Source organism: Rhinolophus sinicus, chromosome X (assembly GCF_036562045.2).
Source record: "Rhinolophus sinicus isolate RSC01 chromosome X, ASM3656204v1, whole genome shotgun sequence".
Lineage (NCBI taxonomy): Eukaryota > Metazoa > Chordata > Mammalia > Chiroptera > Rhinolophidae > Rhinolophus > Rhinolophus sinicus.
Genome location: NC_133768.1, coordinates 46,098,518 through 46,125,931, shown reverse-complemented (window position 1 = coordinate 46,125,931; position 27,414 = coordinate 46,098,518). Strand labels below are relative to the sequence as shown.

Here is a 27,414-nt window from a genome sequence, read left to right as displayed (position 1 = left end):
TCTCTCTCTCTCTCTCTCTCTCTCTCTCTCTCTCTCATTAGAAAACATCTATATAGGATTCAAAAATGCAGATGGAGTGTGGAATTCAGTTGGGAAACTTACCTTGGATGCAATAAAATCTCCTCTCTTTCCTCTCAGAAAGTTGGCCAGGTTTCCATATTTGCAGAATTCTACAATGACCATCAAAGGACCTGCCAAAAGTACAGCCCACAGTCATCTTTCCAGGAATGATGATGAAGGGTTACTAATTCTTGGGATAGCCTTGTCCAGGTAACCTGTTGACCAAGGATCTCCTAAAATCTCATAAAGGATTTCTCCAGTTGCAAAGCAGTTGACTGATTAATTGTGCTGGATAAAATGGTGACTTATTCCAGAAACATCTGGCTGGCTGATGAGTGGGATGAAGGAAAATTTGGCAGAAAGGGAAAAGTATAATCAATAAGCCACAATGAGCATTTACTGAGGTGTTCTCGGCTGGCTAACACGAAGGTTAGAAGAATGAGCACGACAGAGCACCTGACCACATGCAGCTTACAGTCCAATGACGAAGGCAAAGGCGCATCCAACCAGCTGGATATTTCATCCATTGACTAATCAGGGCTCCTGTCTTCACTCTTCACATTGTTACCCTACCCACCCCCCAACACCACTATCTTACTGAAAGGCATCACTTAACTATCATTGTGTTATTCCATGGCTTAAGGCTGTCTGCAGGTTTCCCATAGCCTACATTTTATCTGTGCTTGAACACATCACAAATTATATGTGGCTTGAAGGCATCTTTTATTTATTTGTGTAGTTCAGCAGCACCACCCTCCACAAACTCCTTCCAAGCCTCTGGCATAGTGCCTTACATAAAATCAGTAGGGGCTCACAAAATGTTGTTTAAGATAAAGTTAAATGAAAGGGCAATGGACAGTAGCGATTTAAAAGAGGAACAAAAGGCTTTTGGTATAGTCAAGAAGTGGCTTCAAATCTGTAAATGGACAGGGGTTGTAGAATTTCTAATTGACTTAGTGTGTGAAATCCCTCCTTAAGTTATGGTGGCGGGTGCTAAGCTAAGAAGGTGGAAGCTGAAATGGGAAACTCAAGAGGGTTATGAAGTCCCTTTCCCTGAATGTATTGGCATACCTCCTTAGCACCCCAATATTTTCTCTTCAACTAACGTGTCTAAGAATCCATAGGATGTCCAAGCTGGCAAGAATCTTAGAGATACATCTGATCCCTTTACATATTGCACAGTATTGCCTAGAACAGGGGGCCAAAGAACCTGGGATCTAGAGGTTCTGTGCATAGGAAGGTCTCTATGAAGAATTCACATGCTGTACTTGAAGGCCTGTCTAAATGAGGGCCTACTTTGCTTCTGAGTGCTCTGATCCCTAGAGGGCAGTTATGGCCAGGTGTGAAAGACTCCTTACCTCCAGGTTTGGTGCAGGCACCCAGCAAGTTAACCACATTGAGGTGGTGGCCGATGTGAATAAGGATCTTCAATTCTGACATCAAAGCCTTAAACTCACTGGAAGTTGCACAATCTGCTTGAAACAAACACAGTAACACATAAAAGAGTTGTTTCCCCTGGGAAAGGCAGCAGGAGCATAGGAGATCCTGTTTACTGCTAAAGAATTCTGGTAGAAATGTCCAGAACACAATGATTAACTTTTGTGCTTTCCAAACAATATTATAAATGGATACATAATAGCTTCCCATGCACTAGCCTGCCTGGATTCTGAGCTTTATGTACTGACAGCCTCAATTATATTACACTTTTTAATTTTGAAAATGACATTCTTTGATAGCTACTTCTTTTGTGATAAAAATTTTTTTCTGAATTAATGTCCTGGACAGGTAATTGGCGGATTGGCCCAGTTTGATTTAAATGCTTTTCTATGTGGAATCAGAGACATGGACTGAATGGTATTAGGATGCTTAAATACACACAAGTTTATCTATTCAAGATTGGAATCACACTAGAGGTTTATGCAGACTGAACAGTGCAGAATCCAGGTACAATTCTATCCAAGCTTATTCTATATCATATAATTCTACTCATGCAATAGAAGACTATGTAAGAATTCTGGTGCCCAAATACCATTGCTGACTCATATTCGCCTTACCAACAACTGAAAATCCCAAATCTTTTCTTCTATATTTATGTTTCTGAATACAAAAGAGGACAAATAGGCTAACACACAAGGTACCATGATGATTGGCTCATGTGCCCATGGCTAAAGATTCCATGGAAAATATTGATCAAATTAGGGTGAAAGTTGGTTATAGTTAACTCCCTTCAGTATTTCAACTTCATATCTATTACAGCCGGTTTTCTACCTGACACCAAGCATCCTTGCAGATGCCCCCAATGGCCTCAAAAGGAATATAAACATTACCTTTAAGCATTTTCACTGCCACTGTTTTGCAAGTTGAAGCTCTGTCAATGCCAAATGCACAGGCTTCTACCACTTTACCAAAGGCACCATGGCCGAGGATTTTGCCTGAGGGGATGAGAAGTGTAAATGAGCAATAGCCACTGAAAGACTCCAGTGAAAAATGAATAGTTGGCTTCTTGTAATGGGCATCATAACTGTGAAGTCAGCATTCTCTGGGAGGCATTTCTACACCACCCCATGTGAAGTAACAATACTGTTACTCTCCATTTCTTCAACTTCCCTTATTACCCTTCATAACACTTACCATTAGGTAACATTACACTGGAATATTTATTATCAATTCCCCCAATCAAAAATAAGTTCCATGAAGTCTGACTTCTTCATTGACATATCCCAGGCATCTGGAAAAATGCTTAATATATGGTAGGTGACCAATAAATATGTGTGGAATAAGTGAATAAAGGGCTCTGCCATGCCAGACATTGATAGAAAGAACCATGTGGGTTGGGGCAGATTTATGGTGGCCTATATATACAAACCTGTTATTCAGGTGAAGCTGTTAACACATACCTGTTAATAATATGTAAATTGGGATTATGTCATAGAAATGGAGGTGAGAGATGAGTCTCTTGAAATCTCCCCTGGAATTTACAACAAATTGAAGAGCTATAATTCCACAAAGGACTCCCAGCACAGCAGACAGGCTAAGAGATGTGCAACTGAAATCATCTAAAGGTGGGCAAACTGGGTGAGCAGGGGAGGAGGAAAGGGGGAATTGCGGAGATGCGGGCCTCCTGGGCCACAGGACACAGAATGGAGCTCTGAACTCCCTGCATGCCAGAGCAACCACAGTCATGGGACAGGGAAGAATTTGGACTGCTAGCACTCCCCTTATGGTCCACATTCCCACCTGGGAGATCTGCATATAATACAGCTGAACCCCACCTTCATGGCAGAGACCTTGGAGCAAAGACTGAGGGAAGAAGGTAAAAATGGTGGTTCAAGCCCTCACTGCCAAGCAGACGATGGAAGGCATAGGCACGGAGCCTAGCCGACCCCTACCTACGCTCCGAGAGCTCACCCAACCCCACCCCGACCTGCCCAGTGCTAGAAGCAGAATGGTAGCAGAGTCACATCAAAAGAAAATAATATTTGAAGCTCTGAGAACTGCAGCCATGGACTCACAGCCCAATTAGTTCTGGCAAAGGGGAGGGAGCCTTGGGTGCAGGACTGGATGTGCTGGTGGTCACAGCCATTGCACAGAGCCACCTCTCACAACCCACCCCATCCCTGCTACCACCTATCTGGGTGGACCCCTTCAGGGTAAACAGAGCCACTGAAACACACAGGCCCTGAAACTAGTGCAAGAAGGGCTTTGGAACTTCAGAAGCTCTCCACAGCCCCACATGGAGTTGGTGCCCTGACACCCAGGATACCTGCTCACAGAGTAGAAGCCCACCTTCCAGGGAACCCCCTCATTGTGAGAAGCCGGAACAGTACAGAGAAAATATAACACTACAGCATGAGAAAGAATAAAACTCTGCAGTTGGACAGAAAATAAAACATTCTATCAACACCTACTGGAAAGCAAAAGAAAGACTTCTTCCTATCAGCCTGTTGCAGAACCTACTCTGGTAGATGCCTAGTAAGAGAAATAATAATCCATTAACTGCCATGAATGACCAAGGAAACAAGGCAGCTCAGCTAGAAAATGAAAAATCTCCAGAAAATGAACTTAAAGACATGGAAATATGTGACTTAAATGACAGAGAATTCAAAATTGTAATTCTGAAAAAAATCTCAATGAGATGCAAGAAAACGCAGACAGGCAGTTTAATGAACTCAGAAACACAATCAAAGAACAACATGAACATTTTACCAAACAGATTGAAATTAAAAAAAGAACCAAAGAGAATTTCTAGAGATTGAGAACTCAATAAAAGAAAGGAAGAATGAAATAGCCATATTAGTTAATAGAGCTGACCAGATGGAAAAGAAAAGCAGTGATATTGAAGATAGAAATCTGAAAATGACACAGATGGAAGAAGAGAGAAACATGAAAGTTAAAAGAAATGAAAAAACCCTACAAGTACTGTCTGATTCCATGAGAAAGAGCAATATAAGAATAATAGGCATACAGAAAGAAGAAAATGAGAAGAGAACAGAGAGGACTTTATATTCAAACAAATAGTTGATGAGAACTTCCCAAACTTATGGAAAGAACTGGATCCTCGAATCCAAGAAGCAAATAGAACACCTAATTACCTCAACCCCAACAGGCATTCTCCAAGGCACATTGTATTGAAGATATCAAAAATTAAGGACAAAGAAAGAATTCTCAACACAGCCAGGAAAAACAAGACGGTAACCTACAAAGGAAAGTCCATTAGATTAGCATCAGATTTTTCAGCAGAAAATCTACAAGTGAGAAGTGAGCGGAATCAAACATTCAAACTATTGACAGAGAGAGACTATGAGCCAAGAATAATATATCCAGCAAAGATGTCCTTTGGATTAAAAGGAGAAATAAAGACCTACCCAGAGATATGGAAGCTGAGGGAATTTTCTAACATGACATGCACTACAAGAAATACTGAAGGAGGCTATTTGACCTGAGACAAACCGCAAGAGAGTACAAAACCATGAGTAGTATTATGAACTGACAGACAGAACTAGGAAATGGCAACCCATACATCAAATAGGACATTATACACTTAAACATAACATACAGCGCAAAGAAGAAGAAGAAAAATACGCGAAAAAAAGAATGGAGCGAAATAAGTCAGACAGAAAAAGCAGAGAACCGTATGATTTCACTGATATGTGGTATATAAACCAAAAACAACAAAAGTACAAGACAAATAAATGAGAAACAGAAACTTATAGACACAGGCAATAGTTTAGTGGTTACCAGAGGGTAAGGGGGGTGGGGGGTGGGAGATGAGGGTAAAGGGGATCAAATATGTGGTGATGGAAGGAGAACTGACTCTGGGTGGTGAACACACAATGGGATTTATAGATGATGTAATACAGAATTGTACACCTGAAATCTATGTAATTTTTTACTAACAATTGTCACCCCAATAAATTTAATAAAATAAAATTTAAAAAAAAGAATGGAAAAAGACAACTTGCTATTGCAGTGCAGAAATCAACTCACAGCATAAATAGGGATAATCTGTGACAACAAAAGGATGGAAGGTGAAAGAATAAAGGTCTGAACTGGCACAAGACAGTGGAGAAAATAAGCACACTGAAGAAAATGGATCAAATGTATGGTGATGGAAGGAGAACTGACTCTGGGTGGTTAACACATAATGTGAGGTGTAGATGATGTACTACATAATTGTACACCTGAAATCTATGTAACTTTACTAACAGTTGTCACCCCAATAAACTTTAATTAAAATAAATAAAGAAATAAACAAAGAAAGAAAGAAAATGGAATACTCTAAATATGAAACATTCTTTACATAAATTTAATGGTAACCGCTCAAAAAAATTCCAGAAATGAAATATATAACATAAAAAAAAAGAAGAAACACAGGGAAAAAGCACAGAATACCACGACACTGAAATAATAGACAGCAAAAAAGGCAAAGAAACAATAGACAGCAACAAAAAGGCTCAGAAAACAAGATATAAAATGATAGGAAATACTCATAGATCAATAATCACCCTAAATGTAAATAGACTGAGCTCACCAATAAAATGGCACAGAGTAGCAGATTGGATGAAAAAAACTAAACCCAACCATAAGCTGCCTGCAAGAGACACATCTGAGCTACAAGGACAAGCATAGACTCAAAGTGAAAGGGTGGAAATTGACACTCCAAGCAAATGGTATCCAGAGAAAATCAGGTGTAGCCACACCGATATTAGATGAAACAGACTTCAGGGCGAAAAAGGTAACAAGAGACAAAGATGGATGTTTCAGAATGATAAAGGGGACTATAGAACAAGAAGACATAACAGTCATCAATATTTATGCCCCCAATCAGGGAGCACCGAAATATACCAAGCAACTACTAACAGAATTAAAGGGAGAAATTGACCAAAACAGAATTATAGTAGGTGAAAGCTATGGATAGATTATCCAAACAGAAAATAAATAAAGAAATATCAACCATAAATAACACGTAAGATGAAATGGATATAACAGACATTTATAGAGTGCTTCATCTTAGAACATCAGGCTATACATTATTTTCTGGTGTACATGGAACATTGTCAAGAATAGAACATACATTGGGAAATACATTGGGACTAGCCTCAGCAAATTTAAGTAGATTGAAATGATACCAAGCATATTCTCTAATCACAAGACTTTGAAATTGGATATAAACTGCAAACAGAAAGCAGGAAAACCCACAAATATGTGGAGATTAAACAACATACTTTTAAAAAATGACTGAGAAGAACAACATACTTTTAAAGAATGACTGAGAAGAAATTAGTGGAGAGATCAAAAGATACATAGAAACAAATGACAATGAAAATACATCCTACCAAAATTTTTGGATGCAGTGAAGGCACTTTTAAAAGGGAAATTTATACCATTATAGGCCTAGCTCAAGAAAGAAGAAAAATTCCATATAAATAAACTCATGTTACAACTTAAAGAACTAGAAAAATAAGAACAAATGAAACCCAAAGTCAGCAGAAGGAAGGAATTATAAAAATCAGAGCAGAACTAAATGAAATAGACAGCAAAATACCAATAGAAAAAATTAATGCAACAAAGAGCTGGTTCTTTAAAAAGATTAATAACATTGACAAACCCTTGACTAGATTCACTAAGATAAAAAGAGAAAAGACAAAATCAGAAATGAAAGAGGGGGGGTTATCACGGATGCCACAGAAATACAAAGCATCATCCAAGAATACTATGAAGGAATATAAGCCACCAATTTCAGTAACCTAGAAGAAATGACAAGTTCTTAGGAACGTATAGCCTTTCTAGGCTGAATCGCAAAGAATTAGAAAATCTAAATAGACCAATCACCAGTAAGGAAACTGAATCAGTCATCCGAAACCTTTCCAAAAGCAAAAGTCTGGAACCAGATGGCTTCACTAGTGAATTCACCAAACATTCAAAGAGAATCTAATACTTGTCCTACTTAAACTCTTCCAAAAAAAATGAAGAGATAATACTCCGTAACTCATTTTGTGATACCAACATTATCCTGATACCAAAAACCTGGTAAGGATAACACAAAAAGAAAACTACAGACCAATATCTCTGATGAACACAGATACAAAATCCTAAACAAAATTCTATCAAATCAAATGCAATGATGCATGATAAAGATTATGCATCACGACCAAGGAGGGTTCATCCCAGGGGCACAAGTATGGTTCAACATGCACAAATCAATCAATGTGATAAACCATATAAACAAAATAAAGGACAAAAATCATATGATTTTATCAATAGATGCACAAAAAGCATTTGAAAAGATACAATCTCCATTTACGATTAAAACACTTAATATAATGGGTATAGAAGGAAAATACCTTAACATAATGAAGGCCATCTATGAAAAACCCTCAGCTCACATCACAATTATCAGTTAAAACTTGAAGTCATTCACTTTATCTTCAGGAACACAATCACCTGTACTTTTCAACATAGTGTTGGAAGTCCTAGACAGAGCAATCAGGCAAGAAAACGAAATAAAAGGCATGTGAATTGGGAATGAAGAATTTACACTGTCATTTTTTTCAGATGAAATGATTCTATATGTAGAAAACCATGAAGACTCCACCAAAAATATATTAGAAACAATAAAGTACTACAGAAAAGTTGCCAGCTCCAAAAACAACGTACAAAATTCCATTACATTCCTATGTACTAACAATGAAAGTTCAGGAAAATAAATAAAAAAAAAACAACAAAACAAGAAACAATTCCTTTTGCAATTGCAACAAAAAGAATAAAACACCTAGGAATAAACTTAACCAAGGATGTGAAAGACTCATACACTGAAAAGTATAAGACATTTTTAAAAGAAATTGTAGAAGACACAAAGACATGGAAAGATATTCCATGTTCATGTATTAGAAGAGTCAACATAGTTAAAATGGCCATATTACCCAAAGCAATATAAAGATTTATTGCAATCCCCATCAAAATCCCAATGACATTTTTTAAAGAAATAGAACAAAAAATCATCAGATTTGTATGTAACCACAAAAGACTCCAAATAGCCAAAGCAATCCTAAGAAGAAAAAAAAAAAAACATGCTGGAGGTATCACACTCCCTGACTTCAGCTTGTACTACAGGGCAACAATAATCAAAACAGTATTGTATTGGCAGAAAAAAAGACACACAGACCAATGGAATAGAATTGAGAACCCACAAATAAACCCACATAAATATGGACAGATAATTTTCGACAAAGAAGCCAAAAACATACAATGGAGGAAAGACAGCCTTTTCAATAAATGTTGCTGGGAGAATTGGAAAGCCACGTGCAAAAGCATAAATGTAGACTGCTATCAGTGACTGTGTACCAAAATTTACTCAAAATGGATCAAAAACTTAAACATAAGACCTGAAACAATAAATTGCATGGAAGAAAACAAAGGTACTGTGTTTCCCCCAAAATAAGACCTAGCCAGACAATCATCTCTAATGCGTCTAATGCGTTCTCTAATGTGAACAAAAATTAATATGAGACCCGGTCTTATTTTTCTATAATATAAGACCAAGTCTTTAATATAATATAATATAATATAATATAATATAATATAATATAATATAATATAATACAATTCAATGGAATACAACACAATATAATATATTATAATACCCGTTAATTAATATAATATAATATAATATAATATAATATAATATAATATAATATAATATAATATAATATAATACCGAGTCTTATATTAATGTTTGTTCCAAAAGATGCATTAGAGCTGATTGTCTAGCTAGATCTTATCTTCAGGGAAAAACGGTACTAAACTCATGGACGTTGGGTTCAAAGAGGGTTTTTAGAATTTGACTTCAAAGGCAAGGGAAGTAAAAGTTAAAATAAATGAATGGGGTTATATCAAACTGAAAAGCTTCTGCACAGCAAAAGAAACAATCGGCAAAATAAAAAGGCAACCCACTGAATGGGGGAAGATTTTTGCAAACAGTGCATCCAATATGGGGCTAATACCCAAAATATATAAGGAACTCATACAACTCAAGAAAAAACCCATAATCAGTCCAATTGAAAAATGGGCAGAGGACCTGAATAGACATTTCTCCAAAGAGAACATACAAATGGCCAATAGACATGAAAAAATGTTCAACATCACTAATTATCAGAGAAATGCAAATAAAATCCCAATGAGATATCACCTCACAGTAGTTAGAATGACTGTCATTGAATAGTTTAGTGGTTTGCAGAGGGTAAGGGGGGGAGAGGGGTAGATGAGGGTAAAAGGGATCAAATATATGGTAATGGAAGGAGAACTGACTCTGGGTGGTGAATGCACAATGGGATTTATAGATGATGTAGTACAGAATTGTACACCTGAAATCTATGCAATTTTACTAACAATTGTCACCCCAATAAATTTAATGAAATAAAATTTTTAAAAAAAAGGCAGAAAGAAAAAGAAAAAAAAAAGAAAGGAAAAAGAATGGCTGTCATCAACAAGACAAAAATTAACGAGTGTTGGAGAGTCTGTGGAGAAAAAGGAACCCTCATATACTGTTGGTGGGAATGCAGATTGGTGCAGCCACTATGTAAGGCAGTGTGGAGGTTCCTCAAAAAATTACGAATATAATTACCATATGACCCAGCAATCCCTCTCCTGGGTATCTACAAAAAAAAAACACCCAAAAACTGAAAACATTTATTTATCCATAAAGACAAGTGTGCTTCAATGTTCATTGTAGCTTTATTTATGATGGCCAAGACATGGAAACAACCAAAATGTCCTTTGATAAATGAATGGATAAAGAAGTTGTGGTATATATACACAATGGAATACTACTCAACGGTAAGAAACGATGAAATAGGACAATTTGTGCCAACATGTCTGGATCTTGAGAATACAATGCTAAGCAAAATAAGTCAGACAGAAAAAGCAGAGAACCATATGATTTCACTGATATGTGGTATGTAAACCAAAAACAACAAAAGAACAAGACAATCAAATGAGAAACAAAAATTCATAGACACAGACAATAGTTTAGTGGCTACCAGAGGGTAAGGAGGGAAAGGGCTGGTAGATGAGGGCAAAGGGGATCAAATATATGGTGATAGGAGAACTGACTCTGGATGGTGAACACACAACGTAAATTGTGGATGATATAATACAGAATATTACACCTGAAATCTATGTAACTTTACTAACAATTGTCACCCCAATAAACTTTAAAAAGAAAGAAAAGAAAACCTATTTGAAGAAATAATGACAGAAAACTTCACTAACCTGGAGAAGGAAATAGCCACATAAACCCAGGAAGTGCTGAGAGTCCCAAACATGATAAATGCAAAGAGGCTCACACCAAGGCACATCATAATTAAAAAGAAAAATGTTAAAGACAAAGACAGAATCTGAAATCAGCAAGAGAAAAGCAGTTAGTTACCTACATGGGAGTTCCCATAAGACTGTCAGTTGATTTCTCAACAGAAATTTTGCAAACCAAAAGAGATTGACACAAAATATTCAAAACGATGAAAAGGACCTACAACCAAGATTACTCTACCCAGCAAAGCTATCATTCGGATTCGAAGGACAGATAAAAAGCTTCCCAGACAAGAAAATGCTAAAGGAATTCATCAACACCAAATCAGTATTACAAGAAATGTTAGAGAAACTTCTTTAAGAAGAATGAGAAAAAAATTAAAAATATGAATATTAAAATGGAATAACTACATATCTATCAACAATTATTTAAATGTAAATGGCTGAAATGCTCCAAATGATAGGGTAGCTAAATGAATAAGAAAACAAGACCCTTACATATGCTGCCTAAAAGAGACTCACTTCAGATGGAAAGACACACAGAGACTTATAGTAAAGAGATGGAAAAAGATATCTCATGAAAATGCAAACAAATAAACAAAAAGCTGTGGTAACAATACTTATAGAAGGCAAAATAGACTTCAAAACAAAGGCAATAACAAGAGACAAAGAAGGATCCAGTAATTTCACTTCCGGGTATTTATCTGAAGAAACTCAAAACACTACTTCAAAGGGACATGTGTATCTATAGGTTCATTGCAGAATTATTTACAATAGCCAAGATATGGAGGCAACCTGGGTGTCCATCAATGGTTGAATGGATAAATTAGAGGTGATATATATATATATATATATATATATATATATATATATATGAATATTACTCAGCCATAAAAAAATGAAGTCTTGCCATCTGTAACAACATAGATGGATCTGGAGTGTATTGTACTAAATAGAGTCGCACAGAGAAAGATAAATGCCATATGATTTCACTTATATGTGGAATCTAAAGAAAAAAACAAACAAACAATATAGAAACAAACTCAGAGATGCAGAGATCATTTTGATGGTTGTCAACTGGGAGGGTTTTGGGGGATGGGTGAAAAGGGGGAAGGGACTAAGAAGTACAAATTAGTAGTTACAAAATAGTCATGGGGATATGAAATACAGCATAAGGAACATAGCAAAAATTATTGTAACAACTATGTATAGTGTCAGATGGGTACTAGAATTATTGGGTTGATTACTTTATAAGTTATACCAATATCTAATCACTATGTTGTACACTTGAAACTAATATTGTATGTCAATTGTAATGAAAAATAAAACAATTATTTTTATTTTTTTTTAAATTAAATTTATTGGGGTGACAATTGTTAGTAAAATTACATAGATTTCAGGTGTACAATTCTGTATTACATCATCTATAAATCCCATTGTGTGTTCATCACCCAGAGTCAGTTCTCCTTCCATCACCATATATTCGATCCCCCTTACCCTCATCACCCACCACCCACCCCCCGCCCCCCTTACCCTCTGGCAACCACTAAACTATTGTCTGTGTCTATGAGTTTATTTTTTAAAAATAAAAAAAAAATAAAAAAAAGGGGATCAGAGAAGTTAAGCAACTTGACTTGCCTAAGGTCACTGAGTTTGTACATCTAAAACCTCTCAGTCTCATGCTATGTGTACAATGCCATTCTGCTCCCCTAATATATGGCTTCTCCTCTCCCCATTACCATCTTTGAAACGCATCCCACTTTGTCTTGGTCCATCCTGAATGCAGTTAAACAGCACTACATACAATACACCAAGTTTATTCTGGATTTGAAGTCACTACTTCTTTGGGGGCATTTTACTCAATGATATTGTAACTATAGTGAAAGATATGTGGAAGTGTCACATAACAGAGATTGCTGCTCACCCAGCTGTAACCGGTCCCTAGGGAATTCCCATTTAGAGCCATCATAAGGAAGTCTGTCACATTGTTGATCAAGGGGCATCTCTTCAGGATCCATGATGATGGAAAGGTAGCCAGTTTTGATTTCTGACACACTGGGCTGCAGAAAGGAAAAGTAAAACCATGTTATTACTTTTTCGATCTTCTGATGATGTACTAGGTCTCTAGAGTTTCCCATTTTACATTATGGTGTTCTTCATAAAGTCAAAATGACACATCAAGAACATAAATATAATAAAGAACACTCCATGAAGAAAAATTAAAACAAAAACAACAAACTAGGAAAATAGTTACATGAACATAACAAATTAATTACCATATTATAAAGAACTAGTTAAAAATCAATAATAAAAGAGGGATAGTGCCCAACATGGCAGAGTAGGCAAATCTATGGTTATGTCCACCCCAAAAATCAACTAATGAGGTGGCAAAAAGGTTCAGAATAATCTTTTGCATAACTGTGAACCTAGTCAAAACCTTATGACAGGGCCGGCCTGGTGTCTCAGGCAGTTAGAGCTCCATGCTCCTAACTCCGAAGGCTGCGGGTTTGATTCCCACATGGGCCAGTGGGCTCTCAACCACAAGGTTGCCAGTTCAATTCCTCGAGTCCCGCAAGGGATGGTGGACAGTGCCCCCTGCAACCCAGATTGAACACGGCACCTTGAGCTGAGCTGCTGCTGAGCTCCTGGATGGCTCAGTTGGTTGGAGCGCATCCTCTCAACCACAAGGTTGCCAGTTCGATTCCTCGATTCCCACAAGGGATGGTGGGCAGCACCCCTTGAAACTAAAATTGAACACGGCACCTTGAGCTGAGCTGCCACTGAGCTCCCTATGGCTCATTTGGTTGGAATGCGTCCTGTCAACCACAAGGTTGCTGGTTTGACTCCCACAAGGAATGGTGGGCTGTGCCCCCTGCTACTAGAAAAATGGCAACTGGACCTGGAGCTGAGCTGTGCCCTCCACAACTAAGACTGAAAGGACAACAACTTGAAGCTGAATGGCACCCTCCACAACTAAGATTGAAAAGACAACAACTTGACATGGAAAAAAAGGCCTGGAAGTACATACTGTTCCCCAGTAAAGTCCTGTTCCCCTTCCCCAATAAAAAAAAAGATCTTAATAAATAAAACAAACAAACAAACAAAAAAACCTTATGACAACTGGGAAAGACTTGGGAAAGAAAGAAGCATCTACTTTATGGTACTAGAGCTCTGTGTCATTTAAAATTACCTGCCTTTCATCCTTTATACCCCATATTGGCAGAAGCCATAAAGCTCGTAGCAAGCACGCCTAGTGCATTTTGCTAGTGCCAGGGGGAGCAATATGAGGTTTATTCTAAAAATATCATAGCTGTATGTCTCAACATGCCTGGCAACTCCCTCAAACACAAGTGAAAAAAATCTTCTCTTTGTTTTATACAAATTGGAGCATGACCAGGGAAGGGGTAGCTTCCCAGGTATCATTATACCAAAGCATTTGTAGGCACAGGTATTTGCCATAACAACCTGTGACATGGCACAGCACTTGAGACACTAGAAAAAATCAATTATAAATGAAAGTTATAAAGAAGAACTTCAAAAACAAATGTTTAAGACATAGAGAAAACAGCAAAATGGCAGAGGTAAGTGCCTTAATGTCAGTAATTACATTAGGTATAAATGGATTAAACTTTCTAATTATAAGCAGAAAATCACTCTAGCAGGAAACCCACACAAGGGCCAGTGGAAAATCCTCACTGGAGGATCCACACACCTAATATGTGGGCACCTCTAATACCCCGATGTTAAAACCACAACTCCTCCCACACTGTAGCCAGCTTCTTATGCATCCTCCCAAATACAGTGGCAAGAGCAAGCTCCAGCAAACAAGAAGTGTGTGCAGAAAACAGATTCAGCTCTGAGGTCAAGTGAGAAACCACAAACTTGAGCTGTAGCACAACTTTCAGGGAAACAAGAGAGGTTTCCAGAAGCCAGCTTGGTAAATTATAAGATAAAGAGAAAATATGCAAGTTTAGGAATTCTCCCATAAGAGAGAGCAAGAAGCATGAGACAAGTACATTTTTATAAGGTTGGAGAAAGCCCCAAATATAAGCAGAACCAAGGAAAAGTATCTCCCAACTGAAGGCAACTAGTAAAGATTGAAGGAGGTGACTGTTACTTCAATGCAAAATCAACACGAAACTCCAAGGAAAATGAAAAAATCAAGGAAACATCATTTAAAAATTTCAATAATTTTCCTGTATCCAATCTCAAAAAACTGGAATTCTGTGACTTACCCAGTAAATAATTTAAATTAGCCATTTTGAGGTAACTCAGTGAGCTATAAGAAGACACAAAAGACAGTTGAACAAAATCAGGAAAATAACGTATGAACAACATGAGAAAATTAACAAAGATCTAGAAAATATAAAAAAGAACCAAACATCCAAATTTTGGATATGAGGAATTCAATGAATAAAACAACAAATGTGATAGAGAGCATTATCAGAATAGACCAAAAAAAGATAGAATCAATGATCTACATGCTAGAACCTTTGAAATAATCCAGTCATTGGAGAAAAACAACAAAAAAGAACGAAAAAGAGAGAAGAAAGCCTATGTGCTCTATGGGATAGCACCAAGCAAAACAAGCAATCAAAAACAAAATAAAACAAACAAACAAAAAAACAAATCAAAGTCTTCAGAGTTCCAGAAGAAGAGAAGGAGAAGGGAAGAGAAAGTTTATTTAAAAAATTAATAGCTGAGAATCTCACAAACCTGGAGAAAGACTTAAACATCCAAGTTCAAGAAGCTAATAGGTTACCCCATTATCTCAGTTCAAAACTTCTTCAAGACACATAAAAATGAAACTGTCAAAACAAAATAGAATCCTCAAAGCAGTCAGGAAAAAAAACCACCTTGTAACATTCAAAGGAGTCCTACTGGGCTTTCTGTGGATTTAACATCAAAAACCTTACAGGCCAGGAGAGAGGGAAGTGATATATTCAAAGTGTTAAAAGAAAATTTGTTACCCATGAATACTCTATCCGGAAATGTTAACCTTCAGAAATGAAGGAGAAATACTTTCCCAGAGAATAAAAGCTGAGGAAATTAATCACCAGTAGACCTTCCTTACAAAAAATGTTAAAAGTTCTTTCAGATGAATGAAAATACACTAATTAGTACATGAAAGAGAAGGAATAAATGAAAAATGGACTACAAAATAACCAAAAAGCAATTAATAAGATGGTATTAGTAAGTCCTTATATATCAATAATTACTTATATATCAATAATTACTCTAAATGTAAATGGATTGAATTCACCAATAAAAATACACAGAGATGCTGAATGAATTAATAAAAACTAGATGTAACTATATGCTACCTATGATAGGCTCAACTGAAGCTTTAAGTACACACATATGTTCACATAAATAAATGGAAGAAGAGATTTCATACAACTGGAAACCAAGAGAAAATGGGGATGGCTATAGTTCTAGCAGACAAAATAGAGTTTAAGACTAAACAAGTAACAAGAGCAAAAGAAGGCCATTATATAATAACAGGGCCATTTCATCAAGAAGATTAAACAATCATAAACATATGTAAACTGCAAATCAGTGTCTAATATATTAAGAAAATACTAATAATCCTGAAGGGAGAAATACACAACTATGCAATAATGCTTGGGATATAAATACCCAAATTTCAAGAATAGATGAATCACCCAAACAGAAAATCAATAAGAAAAAGTTGGACTTGAATCACACAATAGACCAAATGGAAGTAGCAGACACATAATAGAATATCTCAAAGGTTACAATTCAAGTTGTGGATGTAGGAAAATCCTGAACTCACGATCTTTATAAGCTACATATAAACCAATTTCCTCTGGGGGCCAGGGAACTAGCTGAGCAACTCTTACTCATCAGGCAAATGAAAAAAATACCTATTCAAGTGGGTGCAAAAAGCTGAGACAAAATTTCACCATAAACCCCACCATAGTCACAGTGACTCACAATTGGGAGGGAACTCAAAACCCAGAGCTTCACTCTGAGAAGCTAAGATTTTAAAACCCACATTGAGCACCCCAAATATTTATACATGCACCTGAGAGACAAGGCCCCAAAACATCTAGAACTAAAAGCAATCGGGGTTAGGAGACTTTCAGCAGCAGATAGCCAGCAGGGCCAATGTTGCAGTCTTACTTGGACAACGCTTGGGAGTCAGGGGGCCCTAGGCAGACCATGAATTTTCTCAGTGTGCTGTGCCTTTTGTTGAGTGGCCCCAGGTTCTGCACTGGCACCAAATCTGAATCTATATTACCCTGGTGAACACCACTCAACCCAGCATGATTACTCCGAGACCCTGTCTCATCAAACTTGCATACCACTCGAGGGCTCTTTCAGGGTCTTAGCCTTATAGGCAGCCGGCAAGTGGAGGTATGCCTAAGGGTGCCCTGGGCCTTCTGCTCAGCTGCCCCAGGCATGGCACTGGTAAAAGCTGGCCCTGGTTCACAGTGTGGCCTCTTCCAAGCTCCTCCAGGACCAGCACAGACAGTGACCAACCGTGGATCACTTTGTAGCTCCTACAAGGCAGCCCCAGGATGGTCACAGGCGGTGGCTGACATTGTCCTACACAAGAGCCTCTCCAAAGTGTCTCCAGAAACAAAACGCCAGGTAACAGGCTACAGACCACAACAGAGCACCACCCAAATAGCCCCGCAAGTGGCACACCCAAAGGGTGGACTAACAGGCACCACAGTCCACTGGGGAAAATCTTGTTCCCTGGGGTCAGCACCCACACAGAAACTAACACACTGTGGTCCTGGCCAATCTCCCAGCTAGTCAGGATCAAAACACCCACTGATGTGCTAACAGCAATCAACTAAAACAGGAGGGCACACACAACCCACACACGTGACACACCTGGAGCACCCAGCTCAGGTGACCAGAGAAACTTTGCCACTGGGACCCACAGGATACCTACTACATAAGGCTGCTCTAATAAGACTGGAAGACCTAAGAGCCCTACCTAATATATAGAAACAAACACAGGGCATAGCCAAAAAGGGTAGACAAAAAACACGACTGAAATAAAAGAACAAAACAAAACACTAGAAAAAAAATTAAGAAAATGGAAACAAGCAATCTACCAGATGGAGAGTTCAAAACACTGGTTATAAGACTGCTCAATGATCTCAGGGAGAACTTCAACAAAGAGATAGGAAACATAAAAATTGAGATAGAATACAAAAAAAGAAGTCAGAAATAAAGACTACAATAACTGAAATGAAGAATACATTAGAGGGGATCAGCAGATTACATGAAGCAGAGGATAGCATCAGAGATTTAGAAGATAAAGTAGCAGAAAACACCCAATCAGAACAGCAAAATGAAAAAGAATCCAAAAAAATGAAGAGAGTTTAGGGGCCTTTGGGACAACATCAAGCGTACCAACATTGGTGTCTTAAGGGTACCAGAAGGAGAGGAGCGAGAACAAGGAATTGAAAGCCTATTTGAAGAAAAAAAGACAGACAACTTCCCTAAACAGGTGAAAAGGATAAACATAAATCTCAGGAGGCACAGAGTCCCAAACAAGATGAACCCAAAGAGGCCCACACGAAGACACATAATAATTAAAATGACAAATTTTAAACACAAAGAAAGAATCTTAAAAGCAGCAAGAGAAAAGCAGTTAGTTACCTACAAGGGAGCTCCCATAAGACTGTCAGCTGTTTTCTCAACAGAAACTACCTGCCAGAAGAGATTGGCATGAAATATTCCAAGTAATGAAAAGCAACCAAGATTACTCTACCCAGCAAAGCTAGCACTTAGAATCAAAGGACAGACAAAGAGGTTCCCAGACAAGACAAAGCTAAAGAAGTGTATCATTACCAAACTAGTAATAGAATGCTAAAGGGATATATTTAAGACATAAAAGGCAAAAACATGAATAATAAAATGGAAATAACTGTATATCTATCAACAATTACTTTAAATGTAAATGGATTAAATGTACCAATCAAAAGATAGGGTGGCTGAACGGATAAGAAAACAAGACACTTACACATGTTGCCTACAAGAGACTCATTTCCAATTGAAAGACACACAAACAGACTGAAAGTAAGTGAATGGGAAAAAGATACTTCATGAAAATGGAGGATGTCATCAAAACGGTGGCGTGAGGTGAGCCTCTGTAAAGCTGCCCTGGAATTTACAACTAATTGAACAACTATAACTCCCGAAAGGACTCCCTGCACAGCAGACAGGCAGGACGAAGAGGCCCACTACTGAATTCACCTAAAGGTGGGCAAATCACGCCAGAGGGGGAGGAGAGAAGGGAGAAGTGTGGATCGGAACCACGCGGGCGCAGGACGCAGACGTAGCTCAGTGATCTGAGCTCCCTGCATCCCAGAACTACCTCAGCTGCGGGAGAGGGAAGAACTTGGACTGCTAAGGCTCCATTTATGGCCCACAGGGCTGATGGGACAGCATATAACATGGCTTAACCCAACGGTCAAGGCAGAGATGTCAGAGCAAAGACTGAGGGAAGAAGGCTGAAAACCGTGGTTTAAGCCCTCACTGCCGAGCAGAGAACGGAAGCTTTATGCACTGAGAGTAGCTGCCACCTCCCTAGCTCCAAGAGCTCGCCCCGCCCCTCCCTGCCCGGTGCTAGAAATGGAACAGTAGCAGTGTCAGATCAAAACAACAGAATATTTGCTGTTCTGAGAACTGTGGACCGCAGATATGGATTTACAGCCCAACTAGTTCCTGCAAAGGGGAGGGAGCTGTGGAAGCAGGACTGGGTGTGGTGGTAGTCGCGTCATTGCTCTGAACCACCTCTCACAACTCACCCCGCCCCTAGCCCCACCTATCTGGGCGGATGCCTGCAGGAGTAAACAGAATTGCTGAAACATATGGGCTCTGAATCTGATGCAGGAAGAGCTTTCGAACTTCAAAAGATCTCCGCATAACTACACGGACATTCAGCCCTGTGACCCAGGTGAACTATTAATAGAGGAGAAAACTGTCTTCCAGGGAACCCCCAACCGATTGTGTGAGAAGCTGGAATAGTGCAGAGAAAACATAGCACTACCATGTGAGAGAGAAAAAACGGCTGCAGTCGGAGAGAAAATAAAACATTCTAACAACAAGTACTGGAAAACAAAAGAAAGACCTTCCTATCAACATGTTGCAGAAGCCACTCCTGCAGATCTCTAGGAAGAGAAATAATAAACGAGTAATTGCCAGGAATAACCAAGGCAACAAGAGAGCTCAGAAAGAAAGTGTAAAAACTCCAGAAACGGAACTTAAAGATATGGAATTATGTGACATAAATGACAGAGAATTCAAGATACAGTTCTGAAAAAACTCAACAAGATGGAAGAAAAAAACAAAGGCAGTTTAATGAAATCAGAAACACAATCAAAGTAAAACATGAGCATTTTACGAAAGAGATTGAAATTTTAAAAAAGAACCAAATAAAATTTCTGGAGATTAAGAAATCAACAGAGGGTAAGGGGGGCGGGGGATTGGAGATGAGGGTAAGGGGAATCAAATATATGGTGATGGAAGGAGAATTGACTCTGGGTGGTAAACACACAATGGGATTTACGGATGATGTAATACAGAATTGTACACGTGAAATCTATGTAATTTTACTAAAAATTGTCACCCCAATAAATTTAAAAAAATATCAATAGAAGAAATTAAGAAGGAAATAACCAGCTAAGGTGGTAGAGTTGACCAGATAGAGGAAAGAATAAGTGATATCAAAGGTAGAAACCTGGAAATTACACAGATAGAAGAAGAAAGAGACTTGAGATTTAAAAGAAATGAAAGAACTCTCCAAGAACTTTCTCATTCCATCAAAAAGAGCAATAGAAGAATAATGGGCATACCAGAAGGAAAAGAAAGAGAGAAGGGAACAGAGAATGTATTCAAACTAATTGTTGATGAGAAATTCCCAAACTTGTGGACAGAACTGGATCCTCGAATCCAAGAAGCAAATAGAACACCTAATTACCTCAATCCCAACAGGCCTTCTCCAAGGTACATTGAATTCAAGCTATCTAAAATCAACGACAAAGAAAGAATCCTCAAAGCAGCCAGGGAAAATAAGATGGTAACCTACAAAGGAAAGCCCATTAGAATATCATCAGATTTTTCAGAAGAAACTGTACAGTCCAGGAGGGAGTAGACCCAAATATTCAAAATATTGAAAGAGAAATTATGAGCCAAGAATAATATATCCAGCAAACATATCCTTTAGATATGAAGGAAGAATAAAGACCTTTCCAGACATACAGAAGCTGAGGGAATTTTCTAATACACGACCTGCACTACAAGAAATACTAAAGGAGGCTATTTGACCACCGTCAACAGGGACAATTTGTGGCACCTGAAACATAAAAAGGAGGAGAGTAAAGGCGTGAACCAGAATATGGGAATGGAGAAAGTAAGCGTGCTGAAGAAAATGGAATACTCTAAATTTCAAACTTTCCTTTACATAACTTAAGGATAACCACAAAAAAAAAAAAAAAAAAAAAAAAAAAAAAAAAATCCAGAACTGAAATATATACTGTAATAAAAGAAGAAACAGAGGGAAACATCATAGAATACCACCACACAGAAATAATAGACAACAACAAAAAGGCAAAGAAACAATGGAGACACAGCCTTACCAGAAAACTAAAGATAGAATGACAGGAAATCCTCACATATCAATAATCACCCTAAATGTAAATGGACTGAACTCACCAATAAAAAGGCACAGAGTAGCAGATTGGATCAAAAAACAAAACCCAACCATATGCTGTCTCCAAGAGACACATCTCAGCTACAAGGACAAGCATAGACTCAAAGTGAAAGGGTGGAAATTGACACTCAAAGCAAACGGCATCCAGAGAAAATCAGGTCTACCCATAATTATATAAGAGGAAACAGAATTCCGCATGAAACAGATAACAAGTGACAAAGATGGACATTTCATAATGGTAAAGGGGACTACACAACAAGAAGACATAACAGGCGTCAATATTTATGCCCCCAATCAGGGAGTACAAAATGTACCAAGCAACTACTAGCAGAACTAAAGGGACAGATTGACCAAAACACAGTTATATTAGGGGATTTAAATACATAATTGACAGCTATGGATAGATCATCCAAAAAGTAAATAAATAATGAAATAGAAGCCCTAAATGACACATTAGATGAAATGGACATAATTGACATATATAGAGCACTTCATCCTAAAACATCAGACTATACATTCTTTTCTAGTGTACATGGAACATTCTCAAGGATAGACCATATATTGGGACATAAAATCAGCCTCAGCAAATTTAAGAAGATTGAAATCATACCAAGCATATTCTCTGATCACAAGGCTTTGAAATTGGATATCAACTGCAAAAAGAAAGCAGGAAAAAACACAAATACATGGAAATTAAACAACATACTTTTAAAGAACGACTGGGTCAAAGAAGAAATTAGAGGAGAGATTAAAAGATACATAGAAACAAATGACAATGATAATATATCCTACCACAATTTTTGGAATGCAGCGAAAGCAGTTTTCAGAGGGAAATTCATATCATTACAGACCTATGTCAAGAAAGAAGAAAAATCCCACATAAACAACCTCATGTTACATCTTAAAGAACTAAAATAAGAAGAACAAGTGAAACCCAAGCTCAGCAGTAGAAAGGAAATAACAAAAATCAGAGCAGAACTAAATGAAATAGAGAACAAAAAGACAATAGAAAAAATTAATGTGACAAAGAGCTGGTTCTTTGAAAAGATTAACAAAATTGACAAACCCTTGGCTAGACTCACTAAGATAAAAAGAGAGAAGACACTAATTAACAAAATCAGAAATGAAAAAGGGGAAGTTATTACGGACACCACAGAAATACAAAGGATCATCCAAGAATACTATGAAGGACTATATGCCACCAAATTCAATAACCTAGAAGAAATGGACAAGTTCTTAGAAACATATAGCCTTCCAAGGCTGAACCATGAAGAACTGGAAAATCTAAACAGACCGATCACCAGTAACGAAATTGAATCAGTCATCCAAAACCTTCCCAAAAGCAAAAGTCCGGGACCAGATGGCTTCACTAGTGAATTCTACCAAACCTTCAAAGAGGATCTAATACCAATCCTGCTCAAACTCTTCCAAAAAATTGAAGAAGAGTCAGTGCTCCCTAACTCATTTTGTGAGGCCAACATTACCCTGATACCAAAACCTGGTAAGGACAACACAAAAAAGAAAACTACAGACCAATATCTTTGATGAATACAGATGCAAATTCCTAAACAAAATTCTACCACATCGAATACAACAATGCATTAAAAGGATTAGTCATCATGACCAAGTGGGGTTCATCCCTGGGACACAAGGATGGTTCAACATCCGCAAATCTATCAATGTGATACACCACATAAACAAAATAAAGGACAAAAATCATATGATTATATCAATTGACGCAGAAAAAGCACTTGACAAGATACAATATCCATTTATGAGTAAAACACTTAATAAAATAGGTATAAAAGGAAACTATCTTAACATAGTAAAGGCCACATATGACAAGCCCTCAGATAATCTCATAGTTAATGGTGAAATACTGAAGTCCTTTGCTCTACGATCAGGAACACGACAGGGCTGTCCCCTATCACCGCTGCTTTTCAAAATAATGTTGGAAGTCCTTGCCAGAGCAATCAGGCAAGAGAAAGAAATAAAAGACATCCAAACCGGGAATAAAGAAGTTAAATTATACCACAACTTCTATAATTTAATTTCTTTATTTCTTTCTCTTGTCTGATTGCTCTGGCAAGGACTTCCAACACTATGTTGAAAAGCAGAGGTGATAGGGGACAGCAATTGTCACCCCAATAAATTTAATAATATTAAATTAAAAAAAAAAGAAGTTAAATTATCACTCTTTGCAGATGACATGATGCTATATATAGGAAACCCTAAAAACTCCACCAAAAAGCTATTAGAAACAATCAACAAATACAGTAAAGTTGCCAGCTACAAAATTAACGTACAAAGGTCCATTGCATTCCTATATACTAAAAATGATATCTCAGAAAAAGAAATACAAAAAAACTATTCCTTTTGCAATTGCAGCAAAAAGAATAAAATACCTAGGAATAAACTTCACCAAGGATGTGAAAGACCTATATGCTGAAAACTAAAGACAGTTTAAAATAAATTTAAGAAGACACATAGAAATGGAAAGACATTCCATGCTCATTGATTGCAAGAATCAACACAGTTAAAATGACCATATTAACCAAAGCAATGGACAGATTTAATGCAATCCCCATGAAAATCCCAATGGCATTTCTTAAGGAAATAAAACAAAAATTCATCATATTGCTTTGGAATCACAAAAGACCCCAAATACCCAAAGCAATCTTAAGAAAAAAGAACAATTCTGGAGGTATCACACTCCCTGACTTTAGCTTTTACTACAGGGCTACAATAATCAAAACAGCATGGTATTGGCAGAAAAACAGACACATAGACCAATGGAATGGAATTGAGAAGCCATAAATAAAACCACATAAATATGGACAGTTATTTTTGACAAAGAAGCCAAAAACATACAATGTAAAAAATACAGACTTCCGGAAAAATGGTGGAGGGAGGTGAGCCTCTGTAAAGCTCCCCTGGAATTTACAACTAATCGGACAACAATAACTCCACAAAGGACTCCCTGCACAGCAGACAGGCAAGACGAAGAGGCCCACTACCGACTGAAATCACCTACAGGTGGGAGATTCGCGCGAGTGGAGGGAGGAGGAAAGGGAGAAGTGCCCAGAGACGGAGCCGCGCGGGCGCAGGACGCAGACCTCGCTCAGTGCGCCGAGCTCGCTGCTTCCCGAAACTACCGCAGCTGCAAGTGAGGGAGGAACTCGGACTGCTAGGCCTCCGCCAGGGCTCCACAGGGCTGAGGGGACAGCATATAACACGGCTGAACCCAACGCTCACGGCAGAGACCTCGGAGAAAAGACTGAGGGACAAAGGCTGAAAACGGTGGTTTAAGCCCGCACTGCCAAGCAGAGAACGGAGCCTTAGGCACTGAGACTAGCCGGCCCCTCCCTCGCCTCCCAGAGCTCGCCCCGCCCCCACCTGCCCGGTGCTAGAAGAGAAACAGTAGCAGTGTCAGATCAAAATAATAGAAAATTTGCTATTTTGAGAACTGTGGACTGCAGACACAAATTCACAGCCCAAGTAGTTCCGGCAAAGGGGAGAGAGCTAAGGAAGCAGGACCGGCTGTGGTGGTGGTCGCCGCCATTGCTCTGGGCCACCTCTCACAACTCACCCCGCCCCTGACCCCACCTATCTGGGCGGATCCCTGCAGGAGTAAACAGTACTGCTGAAATATATGGCTCTGAATCTGGAGCAGGAAGACCTTTAGAACATCAAAAGCTCTCCGCATACCCACTGGGACACTGCGCCCTGTGACCTAGACGAACTATTAACAGAGGAGAAGCCCATCTCCCAGGGAATCCCCCCATTGTGTGAGAAGTTGGAATAGTGCAGAGAAAACATAGCACTACCGTGTGGGAGAAGAAAAATAAGTTGCAGTTGGAGAAATAATAAAACATTCTACCAACAAGTACTGGCAAACAAAAGAAAGACCGCTTTCTATCAACCTGTTGCAGAAGTCACTCCTGTAGATGTCTAGGAAGAGAAATAGTAAACCAGTAATCGCCATGAATAACCAAGGCAACAAGATAGCTCAGAGAGAAAGTGAAAAATCTCCAGAGAAGGCATATAAAGATACAGAAATATGTGACTTAAATGACAGAGAATTCAAGATTGCGGTTCTGAAAAAACTCAACGAGATACAAGAAAACACAGATAGGCAGTTAAATGAACTCAGAAACTCAATCAAAGAACAGCATGAGCATTTTACGAAAGAGATTGAAATTTTAAAAAAGAACCAAATAGAATTTCTGGAGATTAAGAACTCAATAGAAGAAATTAAGAATGAAATAACCAGCTTAGGTAGTAGAGTTGACCAGATGGAGGAAAGAATCAGTGACATCGAAGATAGAAACCTGGAAATGACACAGATAGAAGAAGAAAGAGACTTGAGACTTAAAAGAAATGAAAGAACTTACAAGAACTTTCTGACTCCATCAGAAAGAGCAATATAAGAATAATGGGCATACCAGAAGGAGAAGAAAGAGAGAAGGAACAGAGAATATATTCAAACAAATTGTCGATGAGAACTTCCCAAATTTGTGGACAGAACTGGACCCTCGAATCCAAGAAGCAAATAGAACACCTAGTTACCTCAATCCCAACAGGCCTTCTCCAAGGCACATTGTATTGAAGCTGTCTAAAATCAACGACAAAGAAAGAATCCTCAAGGCAGCCAGGGAAAAGAAGACGGTAACTTACAAAGGAAAGCCCATTAGATTATCATCAGATTTTTCAGCAGAAACTCTACAAGCCAGGAGGAGTGGAACCAAATATTCAAACTATTGAAAGAGAGAAATCATGAGCCAAGAATAATATATCCAGCAAAGATATCCTTTAGATATGAAGGAGGAATAAAGACCTTTCCAGACATACAGAAGCTGAGGGAATTTTCTAATACACGACCTGCACTACAAGAAATACTAAAGGAGGCTATTCGACCACCATCAACAGGGACAATTTGTGGCAACCAAAACTCAAAAAGGGGAGAGTAAAGGCCTGAACCGAATATGGGAATGGAGAAAGTAAGCGTGCTGAAGAAAATGGAATACTCTAAATATCAAACTTTCTTTTACATAAACTTAAGGGTAACCACTCAAAAAAATCCAGAATTGAAATATATACTGAAATAAAAGAAGAAACAGAGGGAAACATCATAGAATACCACCACACAGAAATAATAGACAACAACAAAAAGGCAAAGAAACAATGGAGACACAGCCTTACCAGAAAACTAAAGATAGAATGACAGGAAATCCTCACATATCAATAATCACCCTAAATGTAAATGGACTGAACTCACCAATAAAAAGGCACAGAGTAGCAGATTGGATCAAAAAACTAAACCCAACCATATGCTGTCTCCAAGAGACACATCTCAGCTACAAGGACAAGCATAGACTCAAAGTGAAAGGGTGGAAATTGACACTCCAAGCAAATGGTACCCAGAGAAAATCAGGTGTAGCCATAATGATATCAGATGAAACAGACTTCAAGGTGAAAAAGATAACAAGAGACAAAGATGGACATTTCATAATGGTGAAGGGGACTGTACAACAAGAAGACATAACAGTCATCAATATTTATGCCCCCAATCAGGGAGCACCAAATACACCAAGCAACTACTAACAGAACTAAAGGGAGAAATTGACCAAAACACAATTATACTAGGGGACTTAAATACATCATTGACAGCTATGGATAGATCATCCAAACAGAAAATAAATAACGAAATAGTAGCCCTAAATGACACATTAGATGAAATGGACATAATTGACATTTATAGAGCACTTCATCCTAAAACATCAGACTATACATTCTTTTCTAGTGTACATGGAACATTCTCAAGGATAGACCATATATTGGGACATAAA

The 27,414-nt window shown here is 38.1% G+C and overlaps 1 protein-coding gene across 1 annotated transcript in view; it reads right to left on the bottom strand.

Moving 5' to 3' along the window:
- The window catches only part of LOC109436875 (vascular endothelial growth factor receptor kdr-like), a 315,706-nt gene that overhangs the window by 67,318 nt on the left and 220,974 nt on the right, over positions 1-27,414 (bottom strand). Inside the window, exons 18-21 of the mRNA XM_074323230.1 lie at positions 12,791-12,926; positions 2,388-2,492; positions 1,419-1,532; positions 103-191 (exon numbers count right to left, since the gene is read on the bottom strand). Of these exons, the coding sequence (XP_074179331.1) occupies positions 103-191; positions 1,419-1,532; positions 2,388-2,492; positions 12,791-12,926 (444 nt within the window). The remainder of the gene's footprint in view (positions 1-102; positions 192-1,418; positions 1,533-2,387; positions 2,493-12,790; positions 12,927-27,414) is intronic.